At 36.6% G+C, this 26,827-nt stretch overlaps 1 protein-coding gene across 1 annotated transcript in view; it reads right to left on the bottom strand.

Annotated features, from left to right (window-relative positions):
- USH2A (usherin) overlaps window positions 1-26,827 on the bottom strand; it is a 397,508-nt gene that overhangs the window by 336,512 nt on the left and 34,169 nt on the right. The window contains exons 3-9 of the mRNA XM_080408501.1: window positions 19,340-19,469; window positions 18,093-18,156; window positions 15,483-15,777; window positions 14,681-14,865; window positions 11,401-11,622; window positions 9,972-10,065; window positions 363-558 (exon numbers count right to left, since the gene is read on the bottom strand). Of these exons, the coding sequence (XP_080264627.1) occupies window positions 363-558; window positions 9,972-10,065; window positions 11,401-11,622; window positions 14,681-14,865; window positions 15,483-15,777; window positions 18,093-18,156; window positions 19,340-19,469 (1,186 nt within the window). The remainder of the gene's footprint in view (window positions 1-362; window positions 559-9,971; window positions 10,066-11,400; window positions 11,623-14,680; window positions 14,866-15,482; window positions 15,778-18,092; window positions 18,157-19,339; window positions 19,470-26,827) is intronic.

Here is a 26,827-nt window from a genome sequence, read left to right on the forward strand (position 1 = left end):
AAACATTAGAGCAAAATTTGGCAACATTTTTAATGTTATCAGACTGGTTAAATTAGAGTGACAATATTCTGGATTTAAATGCTCTAGCATGTGCAACAAACAGCTTTGAAACTATAAGGATTATTTATTAGAATGTGTTTTGCACAGAAGATTTTATACAAGATGGGACCAAATTTTAGCCATGTTTTCCTGTAGCTTCAGTACTGACACAATTCCTGCACTATCTGGATAGTTTAAAAATACGTATAACATGAGAATTTATTGGAATGTCAGCCCTTGAGCACTACTAATTTCAGCTGACACAAGACTTGGCCAAAAAGCGACTGTAAAACAAACAGTCCGTTCTCTTCTGTGTGACTTACCAGCTGTGTTGTGTTGACAGTTATCACACACTCCACCACTGCCTCTGTAGTGCTCCTGAGGAAAAGGGTCCATCGCTAAGTCATAGTGGCAGCTTACAGCATGGCTGTAACATTGACAAGGTTTGCAATTATAGGCATGAACTTGGTCACCTGGACGAAAAGGCTTATCGTTGTACAGGGGCAAACAGCGGTCGCACTGGAAAAAAAAACACAAACAAACAAAAAAAACAGAAACCCAAGAAAACCTAAAACTACTTCTTTACCTTAGAAGAACATCATTATACTCCATGTTTCATTCTATGTGCTTTCTCCCATTTAAATATGAAAAATCTTGGTTTAGACATGAAGTGAGAAAGCATATAGCGAAATAATAAAACCACCACTTTTATAAAAAAAATAAAAACTTTTAAAGTTACATTAACAGCAGATTAAAATCAAGGAAGGTCAGCAGAAGAATAAAATTTTAAGTATTTAGATACTCAACACAGACTACCATCTCAAGATTCAGATTTAGTTAAACTCAAAAGATGCAAATAGTGCCTACTGTGAGGTACAGAAGACATATCCACCTAACACATCCATTTTGATGCATTTTAAACAATGTCTGTTATTGTAGTAACTGTAGTTTGTACAGTTATCACTTGAGCTTGTGAGTGAAACAAAAAGCCTCCTACGGCCAAATATGTGATACTGTACAGAGTATCTGAAATATCAGCACTTCTTAAAGTGCATTTATTTAATGAAATTTTCAAGAAATATTTAAAAAAAAAAAAACACAAATCTCTAAACGTATTCAACTATTATATTTTAAATGACACCAATGGAATATTAGGATATTGGGTACGTTGTTAAATAAACATCTAGATAAACTATTTTCTTCAAATCTTTTCAGATTTATTAGATACAAAGACTAATGATATTCAAGTACTTAACTAGTGTAAGTCCAAACCAGTAAAAATATTTTTAAAGTAGTTCAGGAGCACCTCAGAAGCTCATTTTTTCTTTGGGTGAACTCAAAATATTACCTTCTAAGTAAAGCTTAAATTTATTATACCTACTGGTTCCTCAAGAACTAAAATAAAATTTGGTTTCTTAATGAATGGATAGCATTATTGGACAATTATAATCTCTTTATGGTGAGCAATCCAACTAGTTTTTAATGAAATTGGCTTAAAAAATGGTATATGTTGCAACCAGAGAGATGTTTAGAATACTTTTTTTTTTTTTTTTCATTTAACTGGCATTACTAAAAGTCCATTCCCAAAATACTGGTGCCTTTTGCTGGATCTAAGAAACAAAATCTATTGCAATTATAATTTCCATGTTTCAGAAGGCATTCAAAGGCTCCAAATTAGGTTGCTTCTGTAAAGTATTCGGCCATTTCATTCTTACGTTACAGAAGCATGCTGATCTTTCTTCATGGCTACTACTCCAAGCACTATTATAATTATTTAGACCCTGTGTGTCTACATCGCCTATATGTTAATAATTAGGAAACAATACTGATGTTTCTAAACTGTTTTACTCACAGCTGATGCTATGGGTGAAGCATCAGCTATGAGTAAAGTGAGAAACTGAATGAGAAAACATAAGCTTAAGACAGTCCAAGAACTGCGGAGAAGTCACAATTCCACAAAAACATCTTGGGAGAGAAAATGAAAGCACAAGAATTTATCTGTTGAAATTTAGGTTTAATATATGAAATTAACAGTAAGAGGTAAGATAGCAATAGCCACTGTACTTTTTTGCAACCTGTTAGACACAACACAACAAAACCCCGCAACATTACCACAGTGAGAGAAAAAGGAAGTTTTTCTTACCACAGTGGAAAAAAAAAAGAGAATAAGAAAGAAAAAGGATGAAAATTAGTAGGCCTTCACTTGAGACCTTGAACTCTGACCTTTGTTTATATCCTAATTGCGATTAGTCCAGCTTAAGTACACCGAGGGGAATGCCCTGACCATAGCTGTTACACAAGTTACACAGCTTAAACTCATTCAAGTCCTTCCCTCATTCGCATCCATCTTTCCTGTCTCTGCTCGCTCCCTTTGTCTCTACATTGAGGAAAATCAGCATTACAGAGCAGCAGCAACATGAGACAAAAAGGTTCATCCAGGCATTGCACACCTTGGGAAGTGCAAGGAAGAAACCCTAGCTGCCAGCCAAGCCTTCCCACTCACGCAGCTTCCTCCTCGCAGCATGTCTACAGAAATATATCCTCCTCGAAAGGAAAACAGCTCAGGAAGAGCTACCAACCTGCCAGCCCTGAATTTCCATTTGTGCCTGGCCAGCCACACAGTGGCTGAGAGCATTCATCATTTCATTTCAGATTTAATCCTAGATCAGTTACTTATGTGCACCTGTGCTTGCACCTATTGGTAAATGACACACAAGCACTAAGAAGAGAGAAAAAGACGGTATTTGATTACATAGCATGGAGCCTCTTCGAACTACCATGTCTCCTGTTCTGTGACTTTTAAAACTTTGGCAAATTTAAAAGTCTTGGCAAAAAAAAGGAGCCATCCAAAAGCTGGCAAAAACAGTGAAACAATTGCTGTTCTAATAGTTGTCACATCTGTTGCATTAAGTGTGCACTGGACCCCCACCTCATCCTGCTGAGTTACTCACACCTTTATTAGGTTAAGAATTGCATTTAACTTCCAGACCTGCTGTGTTTAACTTTCAGTTTTGGCAGCATGATGATGTACTTGGGGCAATCTTCAGTTCTTCATTCATCAAATATAAACTCTAGTTGTTCAAAGCATAGTTGTTGAAATTTTCAAAGGTACCAAGAGATTCAGGTTTCAATTCTTGGCTACCATGTGTGAAATAGATAGGTAAATTCCCAAAAAGCCTTTGACAAATCTGAACAAGGTCTAGCGGTAGATTTACAAAGAACATTAACTTTGACAAAACAAGCCTTTCTCCATATCCTTAAAACCCATAGACATGCAGATGTCCTTGTTCTCAGTTAAATCTAGGCCCTTCAGAAAACAGTTAAATATACAGCCCTCCCCATGGACAATAACAAACATATTGTCTTGATATATAGTATCTGAACAGCTCACCTGCTGTGAAAGCAGTTTTCTGAGAAAACATTACATGGAGCCAGATGATCAAAATACCTAGCTCATCTTGGCCCAATTCGTTAGTCTAAAGTTATGATTAAAAATGTATTTCAAATAATGAATTCAGATTTTTTTAAAAAAAAAACTATAATTATTATTAAAAAATTTCCTTCTCAAAATCCCTGAATCCAGCACACTTACAGAAAGATCACCTGTGACTTCAGCCTAAGCCTTTACACGCCAAGTTCCTTATTAGGCACTAAGAATGGTAAGGACAGTGCCTCTGAAGAAACACCCAATAATTATTCAAAGAAACACTTCAAAAGGCAATACTAACAATACTTTGAGACTTGCAGTAAGTCAGAGTCAACTAGAACCTTCTACTCCAACACTTAAAATATCCTGCTGCTTGCCTCTGGGTTACTTTTTTTTTTTTTTTAACATTACATTATGTAGAATTTATTCCTTTTTTTCCCTTTCCTGTGTAGGAGTTCCCACCTCACACTCATCAGTCAAAGTTCAATTGCAGTAAAGGTGTACATGCACACCTATAAAACTTTTATACATTTTATACTATTATACATATACTTCTATAATACACACGTTATTAGCAGTACACACATAAAAATCTGCTGAAGTGATATCAGGGTTAGAATGCCACTCTCTCAGTCAGTTTGAAATGCTGTCTTGCCTTCAAAAACCTCTATTATGTGTATCACCCAACCATGTTTATTTATGCTGCCCTGCAAATGTTGACTAAAAGAGGATAGTTAATCACATATTGCTTTTTCCCCTCCTACAAGACCCCAGTCTGCACCCAAATGGACAGTACACTTTCGCTCCGTTTAGCTTCATTAGCCAAATAAATATGGCTTCTAGGCAATATCTATTTCACTGTAGCTTAGCCCCGCTCTGAAGACAGTCATCTCAATTCCCCCATGGCTTTTGCTCAGCACCCTCACTACAGCATTTGACTACCTATCAAGACCACATGTTAGCAGAGTTCTGAACCATAATCTGTCCTTCCTGAACTCCCCAAAGACCAAAGAGCTTTTACATTCAAAAGTCCGGGTGTATTGGAGGGAATTAAAAAAAATAAAGCTAGAACACTAAGTGACTTCAATAGAGATGAAGAGTGTTTTATGGGGTTCCATTGTAACACTCCACGTACCTTAAAAGGATGCAACATAATTTGAGAAACTAAGCACAGACATAACAGATGGTTTACAAACACCGTATGCCAAAGAGCATTTTAAGATACTACTGTTGCTTTGCAATGGCAAAGTAACTGACAAAGAACATAAGATCTGCCATTCTGAATGCCAGACTCCAATAATGGGACACAACTGAGATCTCAAACACTGGCACAGATGTTTTCAGGCAGCATAAGATCTATTTCTACTCAACTCTTCTTTCATTTATGCTTTTTTTGGTGAAGTTACTTGAAGCCACGCTAAGTCCTACAAAATCAAAGCATATGCAACCACAGTAATTCTGACAATCAGGCAGCTCAGTAAATTAATTCACACAAATTCTCCAGGATTAAAATTCAAAGCTATTTTCAAATCAGCCATCCACTCCATCTAACTCTCGTTTAGACTCCAACTCTGTAGGACTTCTAGAAAATGAGACGGAGAAGGCATGTTTTGTAGCTGATGAGTTCAGTGTGTGTTCTCGTTTACTAAAGCTCTGACTTGCTCAAGATATTAAATTGTAAGAGAACTTGTGCTTGTTTTTCCCTCTTTCTATTTGTCTATTTGGAATAAGCCTTTAAATTTCATTCTCCTGTAACATTAGAGAATGCTGTAGCCACAGTTACTAGGTATTCTAGGGATAATTTTACTCTTCTGGGGAAGCAATTGCATGGGGTTTTTTGTTTTTTGGTTGTGGGTTTTTTTTCCCAATAATAATTTTAGTGGAGTGAAAGAAGAAAAAAAAAACAACCACAGATTGGCTAATCACTTGGGTACTTACATGGAATATGTGAAAATCATAGAAATTCAATAAATATACATGGCTTTATGATCTACAATAGCTACTTCCAGCAACAGTGAAGCACCAGCCCAGTTGTGTCTCCATTTTCTTTCACATTAAATAAGTATCCTGCACAGTGGGTGAGCCCCTGAAAATCATTTTCAGACTGGAACTGCCTTCTTAGTTTCTGAGAGGTGACAGCAACTACCATAATGCTAGTAGCCATCTGCCTACCTCTTCAGTAAAACTTACAAACTTCAGATCAAAATGTATGAGGGATAATGATCTACTTCACAGTTCCTTCAGCATGTCATCACTTGTGCAACAAATCACAAGGTATCTGAGACTGCGACAAGTTCTTTCAGTATTTCAGCAATGCTTGTAATCAAATTGCTTTAGAAGCCTGGATCTTTGAACTGTGAAATTACACTAGTTTTCCAGGGATGGAGTCACGGACAAATCCATAACTTCCACAGACATGCCAAAAGTCATCTAAAATTTTCAGGCAGGTAAGGGCACTGGACTAGGTACCTTTCTGCTTGCTGTCTCCCAAAACTCCATTCAACCATCTGCCTGCTTGATTTCCTTTCTTTTTTATTCTGATATACCAGCTTCCTCCCAGGCCTGTCCTCTGGGTACACACGTTATGGCACACGGCTTAGCAAAAAGTGCACTTTTTTGCTAGCTTGCTTGCTTCTGCAAGCTTAAAGTCTTTGTTATTGAGTGACCACTTACTACAGTTAATATTTACAGCTCTTCAGGTACCATGTATCATTAATTCCAACGCCTAACATGATGATACAGATTAACCTTTAACTAAGGTTTAGACAGATTCTTCTGTAACAACATAAAAAGCCTTATTTATCCTATTCTTGGTAAATCAACAATGCCGTATTCAGTTTTCAGACAGCAAATGTTTAAGATCATTAATTATTTGCACAGAAAACCCTGAAGACCTGAAATCTTTACTATATCCATTCACACTCTCACTTCCTTTCATACCCTCTCAAGCATTTATCAGAGTTGCTTTATTTAAATTCTATTTTCTATTATCATTTCTACAACTATTCCGCTACATTTTTCCATTACCTTTCTCTACTAAGTTCTGTATGACTGATTTAAAGAAGGCTCTGAGGTTTTAAGGTAAGGCTGATCTTGTTTGATTTGTTTTTTCGTGGGCTGTTTCCAGTTTTTCATGTGACATCCAAGAAAGTTTTTGAACATACTGCCACTCATTTCTATAAATTAGTCTGCATATAAGTGTTACCAAAAACTGGATCTGCTCTTAGTGCATCCGTTTCCATTTGTAAAAGGCAAAGCTATTTCCCAGAGCAGAACACAAAGCATTTATAAAATAATTTGTAAATTAAGAAGTCGGATATTTTTTTCATAAGATGAGACACAAGCTCTGTAAGGATTTATTTCCTCTTCTTTCTTAATCTGGCCCTTCAACACCTGCAAGTCATTCCTAAGCATTCCTTTCTTCCCATCATCTCAAATTTCATAGCAACATATTTCTACATCAAAACAGAACTCAGAAAAAAAAGAAAAAAAAAAAAAGAAATTCTATTCGGTATGTCAAATTTCATAACATGGTAATGCAAATAACTAAACTAAGATTTCTATTTGTAACGATTTATGCAAATTTTTAGTTTCTGGTATTGCCATGCTGTGCAATACCTATCCAGATGTATATGCCAGATAAATTTAAGATTGTAATTTTAGTTGTATTAAGTATAAATGTGACAAGGACATACTCTGCCATATGTTAAGAGCTTGTCAAGCGACCTGATTTCTGGTCCAAGATACTAAAAAAAACCCAAACCCAAAAACCTTCTTATACCCCCTCTGTTGTGGTGACTTACTGCTAGCACAGAGCAGAAGTTAAAAAAAGACTGCCAACAGTGCAACTTCTCAAAAATACTTGTCCCCTCCCTGCCAAAAAAAGTATGCATTTGGAAACTTCCTTCATCAAATGCTTAATTGAATCCATCATCATCATCATAAATTATTATTATTCCTAATTCACTGGGGTGGGAGCCTAAGAAACATAGGAGTAAATTTATAAGACAGAGTTTTATCATTGCCAATGATAGACAAAAGTCAGGATGGACTTTGGTTTTGCTTTTAAGTGTTCGCTTTACAAAAAAAGTCAAAACCTTTAAGCTGTTCAGATTTCACGTAAATCCTTGATAAAATTCAAAGTAGTTAGTGATATATTTGAAAATATGAATCCTATTTTATTACAATTTTATTTCAAATTTAGTAGATTCTAACATAGTTATTAAATAATGTGGGAAATAATTAAACATTCTTATTGTACTCTGAATGGATATGGTTAATTCAAGCATTTCAATTACAGTTACAATGTGTAAACAAAAATGTGACATACTCTGGAACAACCTATTAACATTGACGGAAAATATCTGGTAAGGCAGATACATCATTAAAATGTATTTGGTTTGTTTTCACAAGGTAGCATAAGACTTGCAAGAGTGCTTGGTGAATTTCCAGATCTTATTAAATATTTATAATTAATCCCTACAAAGTAACATTTCACAATGTGTGTTCTAATTAAAGGGACATTGTCAGCTTGAATTTTTTTTTCTAATTTAACCCATCTAAAAACTTCAAAATTCTATTCAAATGTCATTTAGACTGTAGATCCTACACTTCTGCTTAAAAAAACAAACAACAAAAAAAAAAAATACACAACAAAAAACCAAACAAACTTAGATCCCCTATGAAATTTTATAAAGATCTTTCACATGATCATCAGCATCAAATGCTCTCAGGTTAACACCTCTTGCTCTGTTCTAGCAAGCACAGACTGCTTGGAGGTTTTTTGATGCGAGGTCAGTCTCTCCTTTGCTACTGCTCTCGCTGTTCCATAACCCATTCTTAATTTTTAGAAAGCTTATTTCCAAAAGGTATAAATGCAGCAAGGAATGCAACCTGTTGCTGTGACAGAAATCTAACACTCAGGGTGGATAGTGGGATACTGCGGGATTCACTCTTTCGATGTAGCGCATTCTTCCTTAACCTCAACTGCATCTTTATATATATATATATATATATATATATATAAATAATCAATCTAGGGACAGAATCTTTTCTTTGAACAAGCTTTCTGAAGTCATGTATCACGATTCTCCTTTTGCTAAATTGTATGTGAACAGCTTCCAAGAAAACCAGAGGTTGGAGGAAATAAGTGCAAACTGACACCAGTATTCTAAGCTCTCCCCTACCTATTTCTCTAGAAGACCATGACTTACAGTAAACCACCCCATTTTGGTTGTCCTATGGCCAAGAATTATAAAACTAGTAGGAAAATTATAATTTTGCAATTTGCTAGGTTTCAACTACACAAAATCCCTTTATTGAGAAATGCTGTTATTAAGAGCAGAGCATAGCAATGATAAGAACGTCTTCTCTAGACTGTATCTAGTTTCATTCATATGGCCTTTTAATTCCAAGAAATTTAACCTTAACATCAACTATCTGAAAACACTGAAGAGCAAAAAGTAATACTAAGTTTGTTCTTTTATTAGAACAATAATGTTGCTACTACGGCTTATTTTAAAGATAACCAAATGTCATATATGACTGACTGTAAAAAGTACAGGAAATTGACATTTACAGGCTGTCCTTAAATAAGTAAATTCAAAGGTCAATTTTCAATGTTTTAAAAAGTCACTACCCAAATCACTGGGTTAGACCAAAATAATAAGACCCCCAAGAAAATAACTTCCAAATACAAATGTATGGGCATGTCTAAGTATTTTCTTAACTGTGAAAAGACATTTAAAGCCAATTCCAAAATGTTTTAATTCTTCCTATCTTAGACATATTTTGTAAAACAACTGCATTAAAAGGTATCATTCTTCACTGAAGTCAGAGACTGCAATATACGATGTCCCAAGTACCTACAAATGTTCCAAGTATCAGATAGTAAATCCATGTTGGTGTTTTACCTTGATTTAGGCATGCAGCTCTGAAGCAAATCTCCAAATTTTCTGCATTTACTGTGCTTTAGTTTGCATCATGGAGCTGTCTTGGACCACATGAACTGTTCCCTTTCAAATGAAACTAAATGGGAAGCTGAATTCCAGGACTTTGCCTACTCCACTCCATCTACTGAATGGGTCTGGAGTCCATAGGACCAGACTGAAAAAAAAGCCCTGGAGTAAATCTGCTGTGAACATCAGGTGCTCATTACCTTTTCACTCTACAAATCATTTGCCAGTTGTTACAGCAGGTAGAGCCATAATCTTTATTAGATGCTGACAGTCTAAATTCAGGTTTGCATCTAACGTTTGTAAGTGGCATAAACCTCTAAACAAATCAAACCCTCGAACAGAGCACTCCTAATGGTCTGCGATGGAATGGCTTTTGGCCAGGTGGGGGTGCGGGGGTTTTGTTTCATTTAATACAAACCCTGCTATGGGAAGTTTGCCTATAAAAGCTAGGAGAAGACTAAAACACATGCACACACTCTTTCCCAGGACTAAAATCCCATTTTTGAGGCTGTTCATAGGTGACTTTGATAGACAAAGGAGAGACTAACATTATTTCCTTCTGTATAGCTTTCCGTGACGCACAGACACCTATATGGTTCCATAGCTGTGTCGCAGTTATCAGCGTGGCCATGGCAATTACACCTGAAAAAACAATAGGTAGTGGAAAAAATATTAAAACATGGAAACATCTGTTCGACAATATATAACGTGGTCACAAAGGCAATGTTGTGTATGACATAGTTCAGTTGTTTATTAAGAACAAATAAACACCCCAAAGAGAATGTTCTTAAGTACAGTAACCTACAAAAGACTACTTCATTCAACATATTTTTAACTATAAACAATTGCTTTTCCAGGAAAACAAAAACCCGTGTCTAGTAGAACTATCGTTACCTTATAAAATATGTAATGAAAACTATATTTCAGTATATAACATTAATACATAAAATTTGATTAAAGACGTGACAATTATTCATCAATATTAAGTCTTGCAGTGCAGGTATAGTTTTTCAAGAAATCTTAACTGTATCAAGCATAATTTTCCAGTTTAACCCGTTTAGATTTTCTAGTTTAACCCATTTAGATCTCAGTTGAAATGTCCATTTCTTACTAAAGTAAAATCTTTATAGAGTACTAGATAGTAGGCAATAACCATCCCACTCTACTTGAAGGGCTACTCTTCTGGAAGTATGTCATATCTTTGCAAACCAGCTGAAGTTATTTTACTGTTACACAGTCATCAAGACTGTAGCTATTTTAGTAAAAGCATTATCATAACACATCTAAATCAATAATCAAAACATATTGGTAGTGAAGAAAATGCTGAGGTAAATGTGACATCTAACAGGGTGCTTTCTCTCAAAATGCGAACTACCAGAATAATTTCAGGAATAACACTTATTAACAAAAATCTGCCCCATATGCTTCTTGGAAACTATTTCATTGTCAAATCTGCATATTATTTACAGGGCATAATTAGTCTTTTCACAAGGCAGCACACTTACATACAATACAGCTGTCAGTCACAGATAATGTAACACTAACACTTTTACTGACAGTTTTAAAAGGAAAACTACAGCTAAAACAAAGAATGAGCTCTGCATTAAGACTGTTAAAATTGCCATGTCTGGGAATCTATAATGAAACTTGGAAGAGTTACTGAAGTAAAGCACAAGCCGTGGTTTCAATCATAAGCCTTTGCTTAGAGGCATTGGTAATTCCAAGGAAAGGACTGCTTTTGACAGATTTGTGTAATAAGTCTAATTAATTTTAAAATAACATGTGAGCAAATGTTTAAAAAAAACAGTACACCAATCATTTCAAACTTGATGCACTGCTTCAGACCAAATTCCCTTCTCATTCATAAATGTAAAAGCAGAACAACTTCATTAAATTTTAGGCAGGTCATTATATACTTTGCACAGCTGTAATAGTCGGAGGCAGTGATAGGTGGGGAAAGAGTTCCATAATACCTACCTTCCACTGACTGTAACTTCATTAACTCCATAGTATCTATGCCTAAAATTTACCCAAGACTCGTTAGTATGATACTGGCCACGGAGATGAATCCTCACTTGTGTAGCTTTTACAAATTCTTGGAGAGATGGTGTATTGTAAAAATCATTGTAGCCAGGTCGGTGATTTGGTTCCGGGGTAAGAACGCTAAAAGTCAGATTACCACGGGAATACGGTGTAAAGCTGTTTAAATAAAGACAGACAAACAAAAATCAAAATATCACATATTTTACAGATTCTATCTCCTAATGTCTTTTTTCTCAGAGAGAGTCTCCACTTAACTGTACATCACTTTTTGGTGGTTTCTGGGGAAAATTCTTGTCAGTGGATTCTGAGTCACCAGAATTCAAACAGGGGGAAAGAAATGCCCTCTATACATCTGGTTTTCCCCAAACTGCCAAGCTCTTCTCCAGACCCTAAGCTTCCAATTAAAAGTGTCTAGAGGGCAACTTCAACATACGAATAAAGTGTGACTGCTACAGCGTCACCTGCACTAAGTTTTCCAAAAGTTTAACACAATGACTTTGAGAAACATGAACTATGCTTAAACGACATAAGGAAACCATTCCGATAACTAATACAATAATTAACTTGCCCATATTGTTAATTACATACCTGCTAAACACACAAAAAGCCATACAGAAATATATTTTGAATTCCAGGGCCACTGGACTGTATGATATCATTCAATGAGTGAGCACAGTCAGAAACATGCGTCACCTTACAGTGAATCAGGTGCAGGAGAATTTAATGGAATGCAGTAGGACAAAGTAAACTGTATATTTAAGCCCAAGAAGGGGAAGGACACTCCTAAGAATTCAAGCAAAAGCTGAGAAAACAAGTATATATAAAATGCATGTTCACACCGTTTGGTATGAATCATCTCTCATGTTGCTATATTTACAAGGCAGAAGTTAGCTATGAGTAGCACCTGCCTCCAGAAGAGGCAAGAATGCCTGCTTATTTGCACATCTACATGGGCTCCTTAAAAATAGCTATCCCACAGTATCACCTGGCACTTGACATACGCATTCAAAAAATGTAATTCTCATCACTTCAAAATATCTCTGAGCTTTTGAAAGATGAGATTTGTAGTTAGACTAGGTCTGCTGACTCATACTCCTCTGTCTTCATGAAGAATCTCTGAATTTACTGTGCCCCTATCCAGGTCAGTGCTTCACAAAAATCCCGGTGGAATCTATCTGTAGGTTTCTCTGGGCGATACCGTCCTCTGTTCCCCTCTGCAGAAAGTCATATACAGCTGTAATGGAAATGTTAAGATGGGTATGAATAGCAGACGGATGACACCATCTTGGTATGGAAGCCCCAGAAGGAAGCAGAAAGACCGTAAGGCTGATGGTACCTAGATAAGCAGGTCATCAAGATCTTAGGGCATCTACACACAGCTTCTGAGGAAATGAGGAAAACGAAGGAGATCCTAAAGTAGGGGTTAGTCAAAATCCAGACTAAGCAAAGAATCAAGCCTCTATAAAAGACAGGGAGAAACTCCTAACTTACAAAGGGTGGCACTGGATGGCAAAACAAAAACCCTAATCACTTTCATCTCCTAAAGGACACAAAAGAGTTCATTCAGTAACAGCATGTGGTCACCAAGCCAAGAACCCTCAAGCCATGGTAAGGATTTCAAAGCCAAGGTCACTTTCCTCCCACATCAACCCAAGGAGTCCTGGCCAGACCACCAGGATACAAGCACACTAATGTCTAAATCCTGGGCAGACAATCTGGACCTGTCTTGGCACTTACAAGTATCTGGGTATGATAGAGAGAGAAACCAGTTTTGTTTTAGAATAAAATTACCTTCCCCTCCTATAAAGGTCTTAGCAGGGACCTCTGCTACGCTGCTCACACAAGTTTGGAACATTGTTCTGACAGTAACTTCCCTTTGAGTACACGGAATACTCACCATTACAGGTTATATGTCTTATATTTTAAATAAAGCTTTCTGTACGATCAGCTGTACCCCAAATCGTTCATTCATATCACTTCCTATCATCATTTACATCATAAGCGAAGGGGAGAAACAGTGCTACATAAAAAACATTTATGGAAACACCAAACGCCTCAGTTCATTTTAGAAAATATACAAATACCTATTTCTCAGCTGAAAAGGGCATTATACCTCATTTGGGTTTTTTATCCAAAAATGTTTGGCTTGCTTAAGAGATTTCCCTTCTCCTTTACTCTCTGCTCCAAGGATCAGCAATAAAGCTCAAAGACTTTTGCTGAAAACTGGTGTAACTCAGATGACCTTATGCTCCTCTCCTTAGAATACTGAACTCCTGGAGAACAAAGATGCTGACACTTGAAAAGTCTTAGGAAGGTAGCAAAAGTGAAACAACAAAAAAAGCAAAATGCCTACAGCACCTGGTACTGTATTTTCTCACTGGTTTCCAGCCAAGTACTAAACAATCCTAATACTGACTGGCATCTGAAATCAGGCAAGAGATATAGGTTTTTTTAAAAACTGTACCACTACATATATTCAAATGCACTATGTACATACGTGCAGGTGTGTGTGAAATTATATTTATTAACTATATATTACGTATGTTATATGCTATATTTATGAAATATATATTGTATATGTTATATACTTTTAAATTTGCACATGCTAATTATCTAGTAAAAAGGCTTGAAACATGTTTCTAAATGGTAATGATCCTTCTTGCCCCCCACCTCCAGTTTTATCTCTGTTCTTGCTTAGAAAAATTAGAACCCATTTCTTACATGTTTTGCACAATTAGGAGTAAGGCTGAATGACTGGCTTTCGTACTTAAGCTTTGGCCTCTCTTCCAGGCTTCAGAACAAGTTTTGCCCTTGGACATCAGAAGGTGTACTTTCACATTAACTAGATAGTTTAAACCAATCTGTTATATCAGTACCTTCACTCCAGTCTTCATCTCAATGTTCTCTAATTCAGCTGACAATAGCCCCCCAAAACACAAGCACATAATAAAATTTCAAAAGTCTAGCTCAAAAATAACAGAGGAATCAATTGTGTCACATTTGTCAATGTCCGAAATTTGATAAAAATGACAGATGGCCTTTAGGCAATCTTCAGTCGAAAGGTCAGATTTGGGATCTTTTATATACTCAGTAGCCCATAATAAATGGGTGTACCAAATTAAAAGATTCTATCTCATTGGGACATAGAAATGAATTCTGTCAGGATGTTACCTCTTCAAAGCTTCTGTATTATGCAGATAATACCCACTCATACCTATGAAGTTGGAGACAGTTGACAGAGTCCGGTTTTTCCAGAGATCCATTATTATCCATTCCAAAAATACTGCAATTTTTAGCAAAATACTGCCAGTCCTCCCAGTTTAGATCATCTCTTTTTTTCCTTTCAATTCTTATTGCTTCAGGATGTGGGCTAAAGAACTGCAGTATAATATAGAATACCTACAAGAAGGTAACAAATTTTCATAAACTGATATTAATGACTAAGTTGTAAAACAATGAGAATATAAACTTTTTTCAATGTGACAATATAGTTTGCTTTACCACTCACAGACAGAAAGAGAATCAGTATTTCATTCCACATATTCCTAATTAAAACCAAATACAACCTTTTTTGTTAAACAAGCTCTTCAATCTCTCAGACGTTATTACAGAACAACTGAACTGTGGCATCAGAACTCCACTTTTTCTTGAAGACCATTTGAAAATACACCACAAAGTCAAGTCCATGACTTCTAAATTTTCTAATTTTATTTAGAAATCTAATTTCTAAATTTCTAAATATTGTTGTCTTCACACAGGATACCCACTCTGGCATATCTGTTTTAGATTACTGCCTGTTACAACAGCCAAGGCACATCAAAAGAGAATGACAAGAACCATAAAGCATTCTGTTGCCTTTTGCATTGTTTCATGCTAATAAAGGAAGTTTTGTTCCTGATCTTCTAAGGATAACATCTTAAAGCATAAGGTTTGAATTTCCTCAAAATTGTAATGAAACATCTACAAAAATCTTTTCATAGTTTTGAATTAATAAATAGCAAATGTAATCTCATTACCTGATACTGTCCATTTTGTAAATCTATTGTGATCGAAACACCATGATCCAGACCTGCAGTGTTAGCAAACACAGATGAAATCCAGGTGGTCCCAATGTCATCATCATTGATGTAATACAGAGGATGTGCTTCTGCATCCAGCCTCAGCACTCTGTCATTAGTGGTATCATCTGCACCATTAGGGATGCAATACCTCTGTATCAATGGGTGTACCCGGGGATGACTTCCAGGACAGCGGCACTCAGATTGGGTATGCAGGTGAGGGAAGTTTCCAGAGAATACTTCCAAAATGTCTCTGTCACAGCACATAAAAAAATAATTACATACATAATAAAAAAAGGACAAGTGCCACTTCGTGCCTCCAGGCTCACAGATTAAACAAAAGTCAGCTTAGATTACAGCAGAAGCCCTAAAAGGCCTGGTTGCATCTCACATAAATGGGGCCATCAGCTAGGAATCAGGCCACCCAGGGTCCCTAGGTAATCAACAGTAAGCAGCAGGCACCTTCAGAAGATGTCTGTGAAGAAGCACTCTGGAGTTGCTTTCATTGCTCCACAGACATGTATGAAGCCAAGGGAAATGAGCTCTTTGTTGGGGTGCCTAAAGCTGAATAGGATGAGACCAGCCCTAGATGAAAGGAGAAAAACTCTTAATGTAATAAAACTGCATAACATCTGACTCCAGTCAGTGATCCGGACACTGTTCTCAGGCATACCACAGCATTGGTATATTGCCTGTAAATACAGATGAGTTGAAAGTTTACATTCAATCCTCCAAGACGACCAGCTTAAGCAATATGACACTGTACTTTAAAAAAAAACTAGACAGAAATACTTTCATTTTTAACTAACACAAATTCCCAGGTTTTTAGCTGCCCCAGTCTGTGATCACTCTAGTTGCTTCTTACAGCTCATGTCAAAGCCAGAGTCACTTTAATTCCCTCTGACATCAGCAACTGAAATAGATAACATAGATAGGTAGGCAGACAAGCAGATAGATATATGAATGACATGGGCAGGTTCCATAAACCTTTATCTGCTCATCCCTGGTGTAAAAGAAGGATTTTGTGAGCCTAGAAGACACTGAATTTTTAAATTAAAAAAAAAAAAAAAAAAAAAAAAAAAAAAAAAAAACAACCAACCTTACTTTTCCCATTTTTCTACTTTATCATGAAGAAAATTTTTGTATACTTATTAAGCAAATACTTGCTAGATGCCACAAAAAAAATCCACAGAATTCGAAGTTACAAGACCTTTTATACAGCCATAGAATTAAATTAGCTGATATGCAGGCAAGACTTCCCTTTGCAGTTTATCCCAGACAAACATTTTGGACCAAGTTATTTGTGGATATAAAACTACATCTTGAAAGACATCATTAAGTTACAACATTTTGTAAAATACCACATTTTTCAATTTTTAAACTTTATTCATTTCACTGGTTTAAATTGTGGTTCGAAGGATTTGACAAGCATTGCTCTGAAAGAATACAACCAACACGATTTTCACGTAACTTGGAATTCAGGTTCAGATTAATACTTCGAATTCACAGGAGCTCAGTTCAGCATAATGTCCTGCAGACGACTGAGCTCCTAGGAAACTGCTCTACATCTTATTGAAAGACTATCATTAAGTAGCCTTAAGGTCTGCAGTCACGAGTGTCATTGCGTGTAGCCTACCCAGAAGCACCGTGCAGACAAATAGGACCTGACTACTTCTGGCCAGCTTGAATTGACTAGATTAATCCAGCATGAGCTGGATAACAACGGTAACATTTCTTTGTAATGCGCTAGGAAGGGAGGCTGGAGGGCAACAGAAATTGCAGTGGCAACTGTAATTTGGCTTCAGGAATGGAGGAAGTCAAAGCAATTGCCCAGGGCTATGTGGGCTGAGCTAGCGAAGTCATTGGCAGCTCATGGTGACAATCTAATATAGAAAGCAATGAACAGGGTAGGGGTGTGTGCGTGGGATGGGGGGAGCATCAAGAATACCTGACATGGACATCTGATACCTTGGGGAAGCTGCAACAAGAAAGGAACTGCTAAACACCAGAGCCGAGTTGCAGCCACAAAGCCAGCACGGTGACCAGTTGGAATGCCTGTCCTCTTCATTTTGACCACTGGTATTTGAGTAGTCTGAACAGGACCGGCCCACCGTGCTCCCTTCCTCACTCTACAGTTTACACAGAGATCTGGGAAAGCTTTGCAAGTCCCATCCAGCAGAACTAAGCTTATCAGCACACACTATTATGTCAGAATTTTGATGAATTGATAACACCTAGACAGTTTATAAGCACTGAAATCTAGCAACTGGATCTACTCTGTGCAAGGACACCAAGTCAGGCTGTAACAGACAGTAACAAGGAAAGTGTGCATTTACTACCTGAATTTAAGCAACAGTTCAAAAGCAAAACACACTAAGTTGTTGAATTTATTTTAACTCAGGATTTTTTAGATTAAAAGTAATCTCTGAAATGAGGTTCGGTAAACTATATTATCATAAGCAATCATCTAAAGGAGACATCTGAAAAGCATCATACTTCGGGAAATAAGCATATTGTTACCTATACTTTCTTACTACACATTTTTGTACAAAAATAAAGGTTCTTTACCTGTTTGTAAGTGCCACTGGGTAATATCGAAAATCCTGCATTCTTCCGACAAATTGCTCTAAACCTAAGAAAATATGCTATAAATAAGTAATTTCTTGAGTAAAGGCAGCTTTGCACTGCATGACAGCACCTTTAATTCAGCACTCTGAAATCTCTCTTGCACAATTACCCCTCCTGAATGAAACCATCTTGGATCTGGACAAAACTATAGAGGGCAGTGATTTAATTTTTTTGATAAAAAAAGAATGATTTATAATAACTTTATAAGAACATTTTGTACCTATCTCTTTTTCTGATTAGAGAGGTGGCACAAAGATCGGCTCATTAGACAGAAGTAATGAGCCGGTCTATGTGCCACCTCTAATTAGAGAAGAGATACAGTAGGTACAACTGTACCTATCAATTTATACAATAAAGATAAAAAGCATTTTTAAAATAGCCCTTTCCTTTATATGTTTATTAGTTATCCAGTATTCAGAATCAAGATCACAACAAAACACATTTCCAAATACAAGCTTTAAGAAATAGGGCACAGAACGTCTTTCTTGCCCAAGAGGACAATAAAGTTAAGTGACATGTAGTTATATTTAGGAGTTAGCTTCAAGTTGTGCATGTTCCTGAAGAGTAGTCAGTGTTCTTACATCTGCAGAGCCAAGAAACTGTGGAGAGCAACAAAACATCCCCCAGCTGTTCTGCAATGATTACATCACAATTTTCAAGTACATCGAAAATTCTAGATGCAGATTAAGAGTAACACTATCAGGCATTACTAGAAGCTGAGGGATTCTCATTCTGCTAGTGGTTTACATGAGTATTAATAGAAATGAAGAACTTGAACAGCCAGAAATCTTCAGCTCTATTGCTGACTCTGTAGAGGAGTGTAGTCTAGTGGCCATGCCTAATCCCATTCTGAAATAGTTTCATCTATTTATTCAGAAAAACTATGATTGTAAATTAATGGAATGTGTCACTTTACATGCCTACATCTTTTGGAATGTAGGAAAGCCTACTTATATGCAGTAGCACACAGAATAAGTTATGATCCTACAGGGTCATCTGCCAAACATCTATCTTTCCGCCAGTCTTTCAAGAAAGCTAATTGTACAATAGGAATTTTTTCCTGCAGGAAGATAATGCATCTCAATATATAGATAACTTGAAATGATTCACATGTGATTTTCAACCGCATCATGCACATCTTATTTTGAAGACTTCACTGTGTTCTACTAAAATACTACAAAATTTACCTGTGAAGCTTTGTCCGATTTGCAGTGTACCATCAGTATCAGCAATTGTTCCCACAAGAATCCTTGAATCAAAAGGTGTGTTGTCATCTTCCCAGCCATTCAAGAAGAAACTAATTCTGCTGTGATGCACCTATAGAATCAATGTAAATGGGCAAACACATGCTTCATTATGCAACCACTTTGATTTCTCTACATGCTGCATCTATCACTGATTAACCATTAACATTACTTCAACTTATTTGCTGTATGTCTTTATTTCCAATGCCTACTGAAAATAGTTACCTCTTTTCTGTCCATCCATTAGCAATCCCATTAATAAGATCATCACTCAGATGCACAGAGTATAACACTTCTACAGTGGTTAAATCAAAGAAGAAAATACAGTACAGTGGTCTGGAGGGGAGAGGGAAGAGAGGAAAAGGAGAAGGGTGGGTCTGGTTCACAAGGTAGGAGGCTGGTTACAGCTATATCACCACTTCAGGCCACGGGCACATGTTAGAGCTGTCAGAGCTCTTCTCGTACATCTCAGTTCAAACAGGCCTCGAGGGGCTATATACCATACTCAGGATAACCAAACGCAGCACGTTTCAGCCAGGCCTCTAACACCCCTCCAAAATGCCTCCCTAACCCCAGCATGTTTCTTTCTACAAGGGCTGAAGGGAACAGTAAAGGACCTGGCTACATCTGCTTTACACCCAGTGGGTAATTCCCTTACATCAAGGGAACCCTTGGCTAGGGATACACACTCAGCCAGCACCCCAGGGTACAGTTTTCTGCAAACATTCCCTTCCCTGCCAATTCATTTTAAATTTGAGCTAACATTCAGAGAAATACTTTATGGCATTCTCCCAGCTCCACAAAGTCACAAGATGCTGAGCTTTTACAAAGTACTTTTTTGCATTAATAATCTTCATGTTTACATAAAATTAGAAAAAGTTTAATGATAGGTGAGTGCCTTTCAGCCTTACATTTAACAAAATTCAATACTCTCATTTAAAAAAAAAATACAGGCACATAAAAATGAAAACTGGAGGCATCATGGCTACAGTCAGCTTCCTACTAGTGAAGCTAATTATAGAAACTAAGTTCGACTCATCCACAACTTTTGAATTCTTTGAATTTAACAAATTGTTTACCCAATGAACTTAATCCAATTTATTTCAGAAAGTGATTTATTTGCAAAACTGAAACTACTCGGTTTCTAGCAATATTTAGCTTGCATAAGGCTTATTTCACATGAGAGCTTGGCAGCTCTCAGATTCTGCAACTGTTTTGTTGTTACTAATTTACAGTGTTATTTTCATTTTGCAGATATGGATGCTTGGTGAATCGTGTCTACAGAGGGCAAATAAACCTAGAGCGCTTTAGCCTGTCTTGATACCCACGCTAATCAAAACAAAATAAACCTGGAATAATTGCTTTCATAAGAACAATATATATGTGAGGACAAACCAAAGGTTTACAAGCCAGAATAATTTGTTGCAAAGAGGAAAGCCAGAACCTGAAAAAGTACCAGTTTGAAAACCACAACATAAGCACTCACAATGCTATTCCACCAATAAAATCTTTCAAATTTCAGACCAAGATAAAGAGACACAATTATCTATAAATCTGAGCTCAGATGATCAGCATCAGTGCCTCAGGCGAAATGAGTCTAACAGCATTTTAAGTAACAAAAATAGGAAATGGGGGGGGGGGGGGGGGGGGGGGGCTGTTCGTTTTTTTTTTATTTAGGCTTCATGCAAAATTGTACAGATGAATTTTTCTCCTTAAACGCACTTTCAAATATACACACGCATGCTGAGCTTCGTTGCCATTTCCAGATTCAGTCAATATTTCCGAAATTTAGACAGGAATATTTATTGCCCTTCCACTGATGGAAATTTGAAGGCTATTATCATAATTACTAAGCCTTGAGATTTGTTCAAAAAGTTATTGCATATGAGTTTCACCGCTCAAAATACATCTCTCCATTTTAAATTATCTTTTGTGTTGACACATCAATGACCTAAATACAACAGTTTTTTATTTAATTTTAATTCAAAGCCCTCTAAACATCTGATGCCCTATTTGCAAGAGCCTAAGTATACGCATATATGGTGGCTACATTGCATTTTTTTTCTGCATCACATTTTTTACAGCCTGTTACTGTCATTTGGTGTTTGACTGTTATCATCATAAAAGATACAGGCTTTTCTACTTTGTTATTTGTAGCATTATCTCATGTTTTACAACATCTTTGCACAACATGCCTGCACATGAAATATAACTAGTGAAAAGTTCTCAGTGGTATTAATGCATAAAAAAGAATGTGGTTCCATCTCTACTGTCTTTACCCAGCCAAAAGCTGATGAACAGCCAATTTTCCTTTATCACATTAGCACAGCCATGAGGGAAACACATTTGTTCTAGTCAGCTACACTAAAGATACTATTACCAATCTAACATATACATGTTTTATATCAGCAGTATTCTCAGAGTATGAGGGAGCCAACAATATATTAACACTAGCATGACAGTTTATTTAAGAAAAGAAAATTGTCTCTGTAGAGGGACAGAAGTTAGAAATGTATGGCTAAAGCTCAGTGTCACTGGTCTAATAAAGGTAATAATTCTTGAGCTTTCTTTATAGCAGGTAACACTCCTGTGGCAGCTCTGTCATATCATTCAAATAAAAATGTTGTCTTTTACAAGTTTAAGAGTACCTTTATTTTTAGTCAGATATGAAGCATGTTTCTGCTTTCCCGTTTTCATTGTAAAACATTTGTAAGTGGAATTCAGGACCAGGCACACTCACCCCCACCACCTCCTTGCAAACTTACAGGCTCAGGCGCAGCTTCTGTAGGATCCCAATCCTGCCCCCCACCCAGTGGTAAGTGGAGTGCTCACCTTCATGCACCCACTACCAAAATCAGCGGGACTACTTACGACTTGAGAGCAACAGAATTGGGCCTTAAGCAACCAGGTATTTTGACTTGTTGAAAATAGGGGACTAATGACAATTTTAAATCTCCCTCCCCCCTCCCCCCCCCCCCCCCCAACCTCTTTGTATTAAATAGGATTTAGAATAGTTGGGTTTAATATAGCACATCCCCAAGGTAGCCCTAAGCACTTTACAATGCTGAATTGGATATCAGTAGTGCAGTGACTGTGTAAGGCAAAGGCAGCAGTCATTATACGTTTGGCAGTAGCTCAATGTAATGATCCCCCTGCTGGTTATTAAAGGGGGTATGGATATCTGACACGGGAGGAAAATGTAGAAGGGAAACCATGTGTGGTATAAAAAAAAAAAAAAAAAATCCCACTGTGGGAGGAGAGGAATGTCTCAAAGTTTGGTGTCAGTTTAGGCTAAGCTAAATAAGAAGGAAGGGTGGCACCGAATCAGCTGTTTGATGTGGTTATTCGGGGTCTCCTGACCATTAGCATTACGTCGCGTACAATACCACAGAAATGAAAGATGAATTTCACTCCTGACTAGGACAACAGGATTATTCCCCTGTTGTCTTCATTAATAACGTTCAATAGGAATTTCCCCAAGAGAGTAACAGGAGATGGGTAGGAAAGGCTGGCTTCACGGTTGCACAGAGCACACGACCAGAAGCCTGGAACATCAGCGCTCTAATCCCAGCTCTGAAACCATCTCTCCCTCCCATGCTTCCCCATCTGTCAGATACTTAGCAAATCACCTCACAGGGAGGTGGCAAGGATTAGTTACTAAGATAAATTCACTCTGCAACTACATTAGCTTCTGCCAATGCAGAGCCTAATACCAATTCCACTCCAAGCAATGGAAAACCCATTTGATGGTGAACTGAGATGGCGAAAGATATCCATAATCTTTCCTCTAATAGCATTCCTGTTATGATCCAGAAGAGTTTCAAAGATGAGAGGTGCTGGGCCAATGAGCTGGTAGGCAAGTTCCTTCAGTGCATCCCAAATGAAGCTCTTGTGGCCCTGCGTCACAAGCAAACTGCCATCAGAGCCAGCAATACCAAATCCAATCACTTTCTTCCTAGGAAAAATTCCCTGCCCTATGGGTCACTGTAGGGCAGAACAAAGGAGCATGCACTGAAGCACAAAAAGCACAAGCTGCTGGTTATAAAATGAGATAGGGACAGAAAAGACATTACAACTGTTTATTTTCTCACCTAAAGATCTGTGCTACTCAGACCCTACTCATGAAAACGTAACAATGAAATTTAATATTAATTTTGCCACTTGGCTTGAATCAGGCAGAGCTGTCATGTAAACAAAAGCCAGTACTTTCAGGTATTAACTGCTAACAGAAACTTCCCCTATATTACAGTAGTCTGCGTGGCAAAAAAAAAAAAAAAAGAAAAAAAAAGAAAAAAAAAAAGAATATCACAACCAAATACTGCATTTCAGAGCACTGTGACAAAGGGACTAACTATGGCACAAAGCAGAAGCACAGCAGCACACAGGAGCATGGTAAGCATGTATAGTACTGCTCCTGAATACTCTGAACCTCAAACCACCAACAGCTCAGACACTTAATCAGCCAGATGTAGTTTCTGTATATTTAGTAGCTTTCTGTGGATTTCTTTTGCATGATTTTGTATAGCTGCTGCTTGAATGCAAAAATGTATTTCTCCCAAAGGCACCCACCATACAGATTGATTCAAAAATACCATAATTTTTTTCTTTTCTTTCTCTCTATTTTCTTATAGCCTTGAACTGTAGTGTTATCTATAGTTATAACATATAATGGTATAATAAATTTATAAATAAATAACTAGTATAACAGCTATAAATAGTATAACAGGTATAATAAAAATATTTAGGTTTTCAGTAAAAATTACCTATATGCTTTCCAAAAAAAGCCTAATATTCCTCTTCATTAACAGAGAGACAGAACACATTTTGCGTATCAAGTAGAAGACACAGTTATATTGATTCCCCTTTTTTGAGCTACAGTGGCACTTTCCAAGCCAAAGCAATTTGAAGGAATTCTGAGACCCTGCTCTATAAAGTTTAGGCTTTGAGGTAATAACACAACACAACATACATGCATGATATGTTAATAATTATTATTAATGGCACATTTAGGCAACATACACTTTTTCTTCACACACATTAATCATCCTGTTATCAAAATGTCCTGTTACATACATATAAAGGCAACTGAGACAATTTTAGTCTCTTCCACTTAGAACTGAATTACATCATTTCAGCCAAGATAGAAGTTAATTCTCCAGTGCATGCTATGATCTTTTTGCATCAGTAAGAATTTTGCATGAAAAATAAGTCCTAAGATTAACACTACCCACATACCTTGTGCAAAATTATTTTTAATAAATAGGAAGGAGAAACATGAAAAGAATCCTTTATGTTCCATTAAAAGTAATAAAGAATACCCAAATATATCATAGCAGAACTCAAGATCACTTACCAGAGAAAAAAACTCCTCTGCACTAAATGACATACAACCAACAGATGTGGTGGTCTCTTCCCCAAATGTGTTAGAATTCATATTTGAAAGATATACCTTTTTTTTACCAAGTACAATCTTCCCCTTTAGGTTATCTTTCCTATCCCAATATTTAATGGCACGGGAAAGATTTATTAAAATATTACAGATAAATTAAGGGGAGTTATTTCAAGACAACATTAATCTCTTCTGCTGGTTAAATATACATTCTTTTTATTCTTATTCATCATAGCTTCTAGTAACCATAAAATACAATTTATTCTTAAAGTTTCTTTTCATCATCTATTGTAATAACTAGACCACAGTGTCTGGCAAGACAGATGAAGAAACCAGATGGATTTCTTCCCAGATTTGCAAGCCATAAATGAGGAGTTCCACAATAGAGAGAACTCTGGCACCAAAAATGAAAGAAAAAAATCTTTTCCAATCATTCAAGCCAAATGATACCAAACCTGGCCTATTTAGTTATCCAGCCAACTTAGTGATGGCAAACACTTCAACTGTAACTTCAGCTCTTAAGGCTATTTATACCATCAAAGAAAGTCTCAGATGGCAAAGGCAGGAATGACCGACACATATAAAACAAGGACAAGGACCAAAAATTTATCTTCAAATAAATACTAGGAAAGAGAATACATTCCAGTACATGTAACAGTAACCACTGTTTCCAAATAAGATGAAAAAGAAGCAGCTCAGGGATCTATGATATGTACCAGACAGGGAACAAGATTCTTCCAAATATCAGGTATCTACAAACTAAAACTAAAAAACAAACACAACAGGAAAAACAAAAAAAAGCAAGCTAATTTTTAAGTTAAAAATGCAAATTTAACTAGCTGCAAATGCAAGCTAAACTTAGAAATTAAATACAAACTAAAATTTAAAGCAACAAAAAAACCCAAGCAAATACTCCTCCAAATAAGCGAAAAAATAAACTTAAGAAAACAAGTCTGGTTTAGTTTATCCTTTAAATAAGCTCTATTTGTACAGCAAGAAGTTTCTCAAATAAAAATATATTAAATAAGGTGATACAGATTATGAAGAATTTTAAAGCGCTTTACGAAGAACAACTACATAGCTATACAAGTCACCTGTACGGGATTAAAAAAAAAAAAAAAAAAAAGATGGTTCATTTTTTTTTGCAGATCAGCCAAATGACAGAAATGACCCCTGCCCCTAGCTGCTATAAAAGCTAAAGAAACTCCAGAATCAATAGTTAGACAGGCTTTACAGAGGTGTGAATGAAAGCAGAAGTTAGCATAAAGGATTTGCTTAATCATCCAGAAATAACGAGGAATCAGATTAAGAGAAATCAAGAGAAGTTGCAACTCATCCAGCTCAAAAATTAATACATGACATACCATTACAAGTCATTACCTTCATTTAATTTGGTACATTTCTTATAAAAGTTGCTACCTAAACATAGCTTGCTATCTGTTAAAAATAACCAAGACCTAGAGAACCTTTTTTTCTTCTAAATGTATTACAGATTTGTTGCATCAGGAACTTTTTCAATGAGTTCATTCTATAGAAACAGACGGTGTATTAACACATTTTCTCCCAAGGTGAGAAAACAGATTAAGGTTATGACCAAAATGACAGGCCTGTGGCTTCCTTGAATACTTTAATAGAGTCAACAAATCAACAGTGGTCACTGATGACAACAGATGAGGAAAGACAATAGATGGAAGGAGAGGAATTAGTGATGCTGTTATAATGGTCTAATCAGAAACTTGAGCATAAAAATCCTTTTCACCTTCAACCTGTCTAAAAAACTGTCTTGCCTGCTCACACAAAGATAGACGGCATATTCTACCACTGGGGGACATATGGGTTCACATCTCTACTCTGCGAAAGCACGTGTGAAACAGAAGCGTAACAGTTAATAAAAGATACAGTAAACAGGTTTTGCATATCAAAGAGATGAGACGAACACAGGTATCTATTTTGTTTTTTTCTGGCATAAATGCAAATCTTGCCGAAGCTGCAGTTACAAAGGTTTCCAACGCAGCTTTACTATTTTGTAAGTGAATTTCTGT

Source organism: Falco punctatus (genome assembly GCF_963210335.1).
Source record: "Falco punctatus genome assembly, chromosome: 12".
NCBI lineage: Eukaryota > Metazoa > Chordata > Aves > Falconiformes > Falconidae > Falco > Falco punctatus.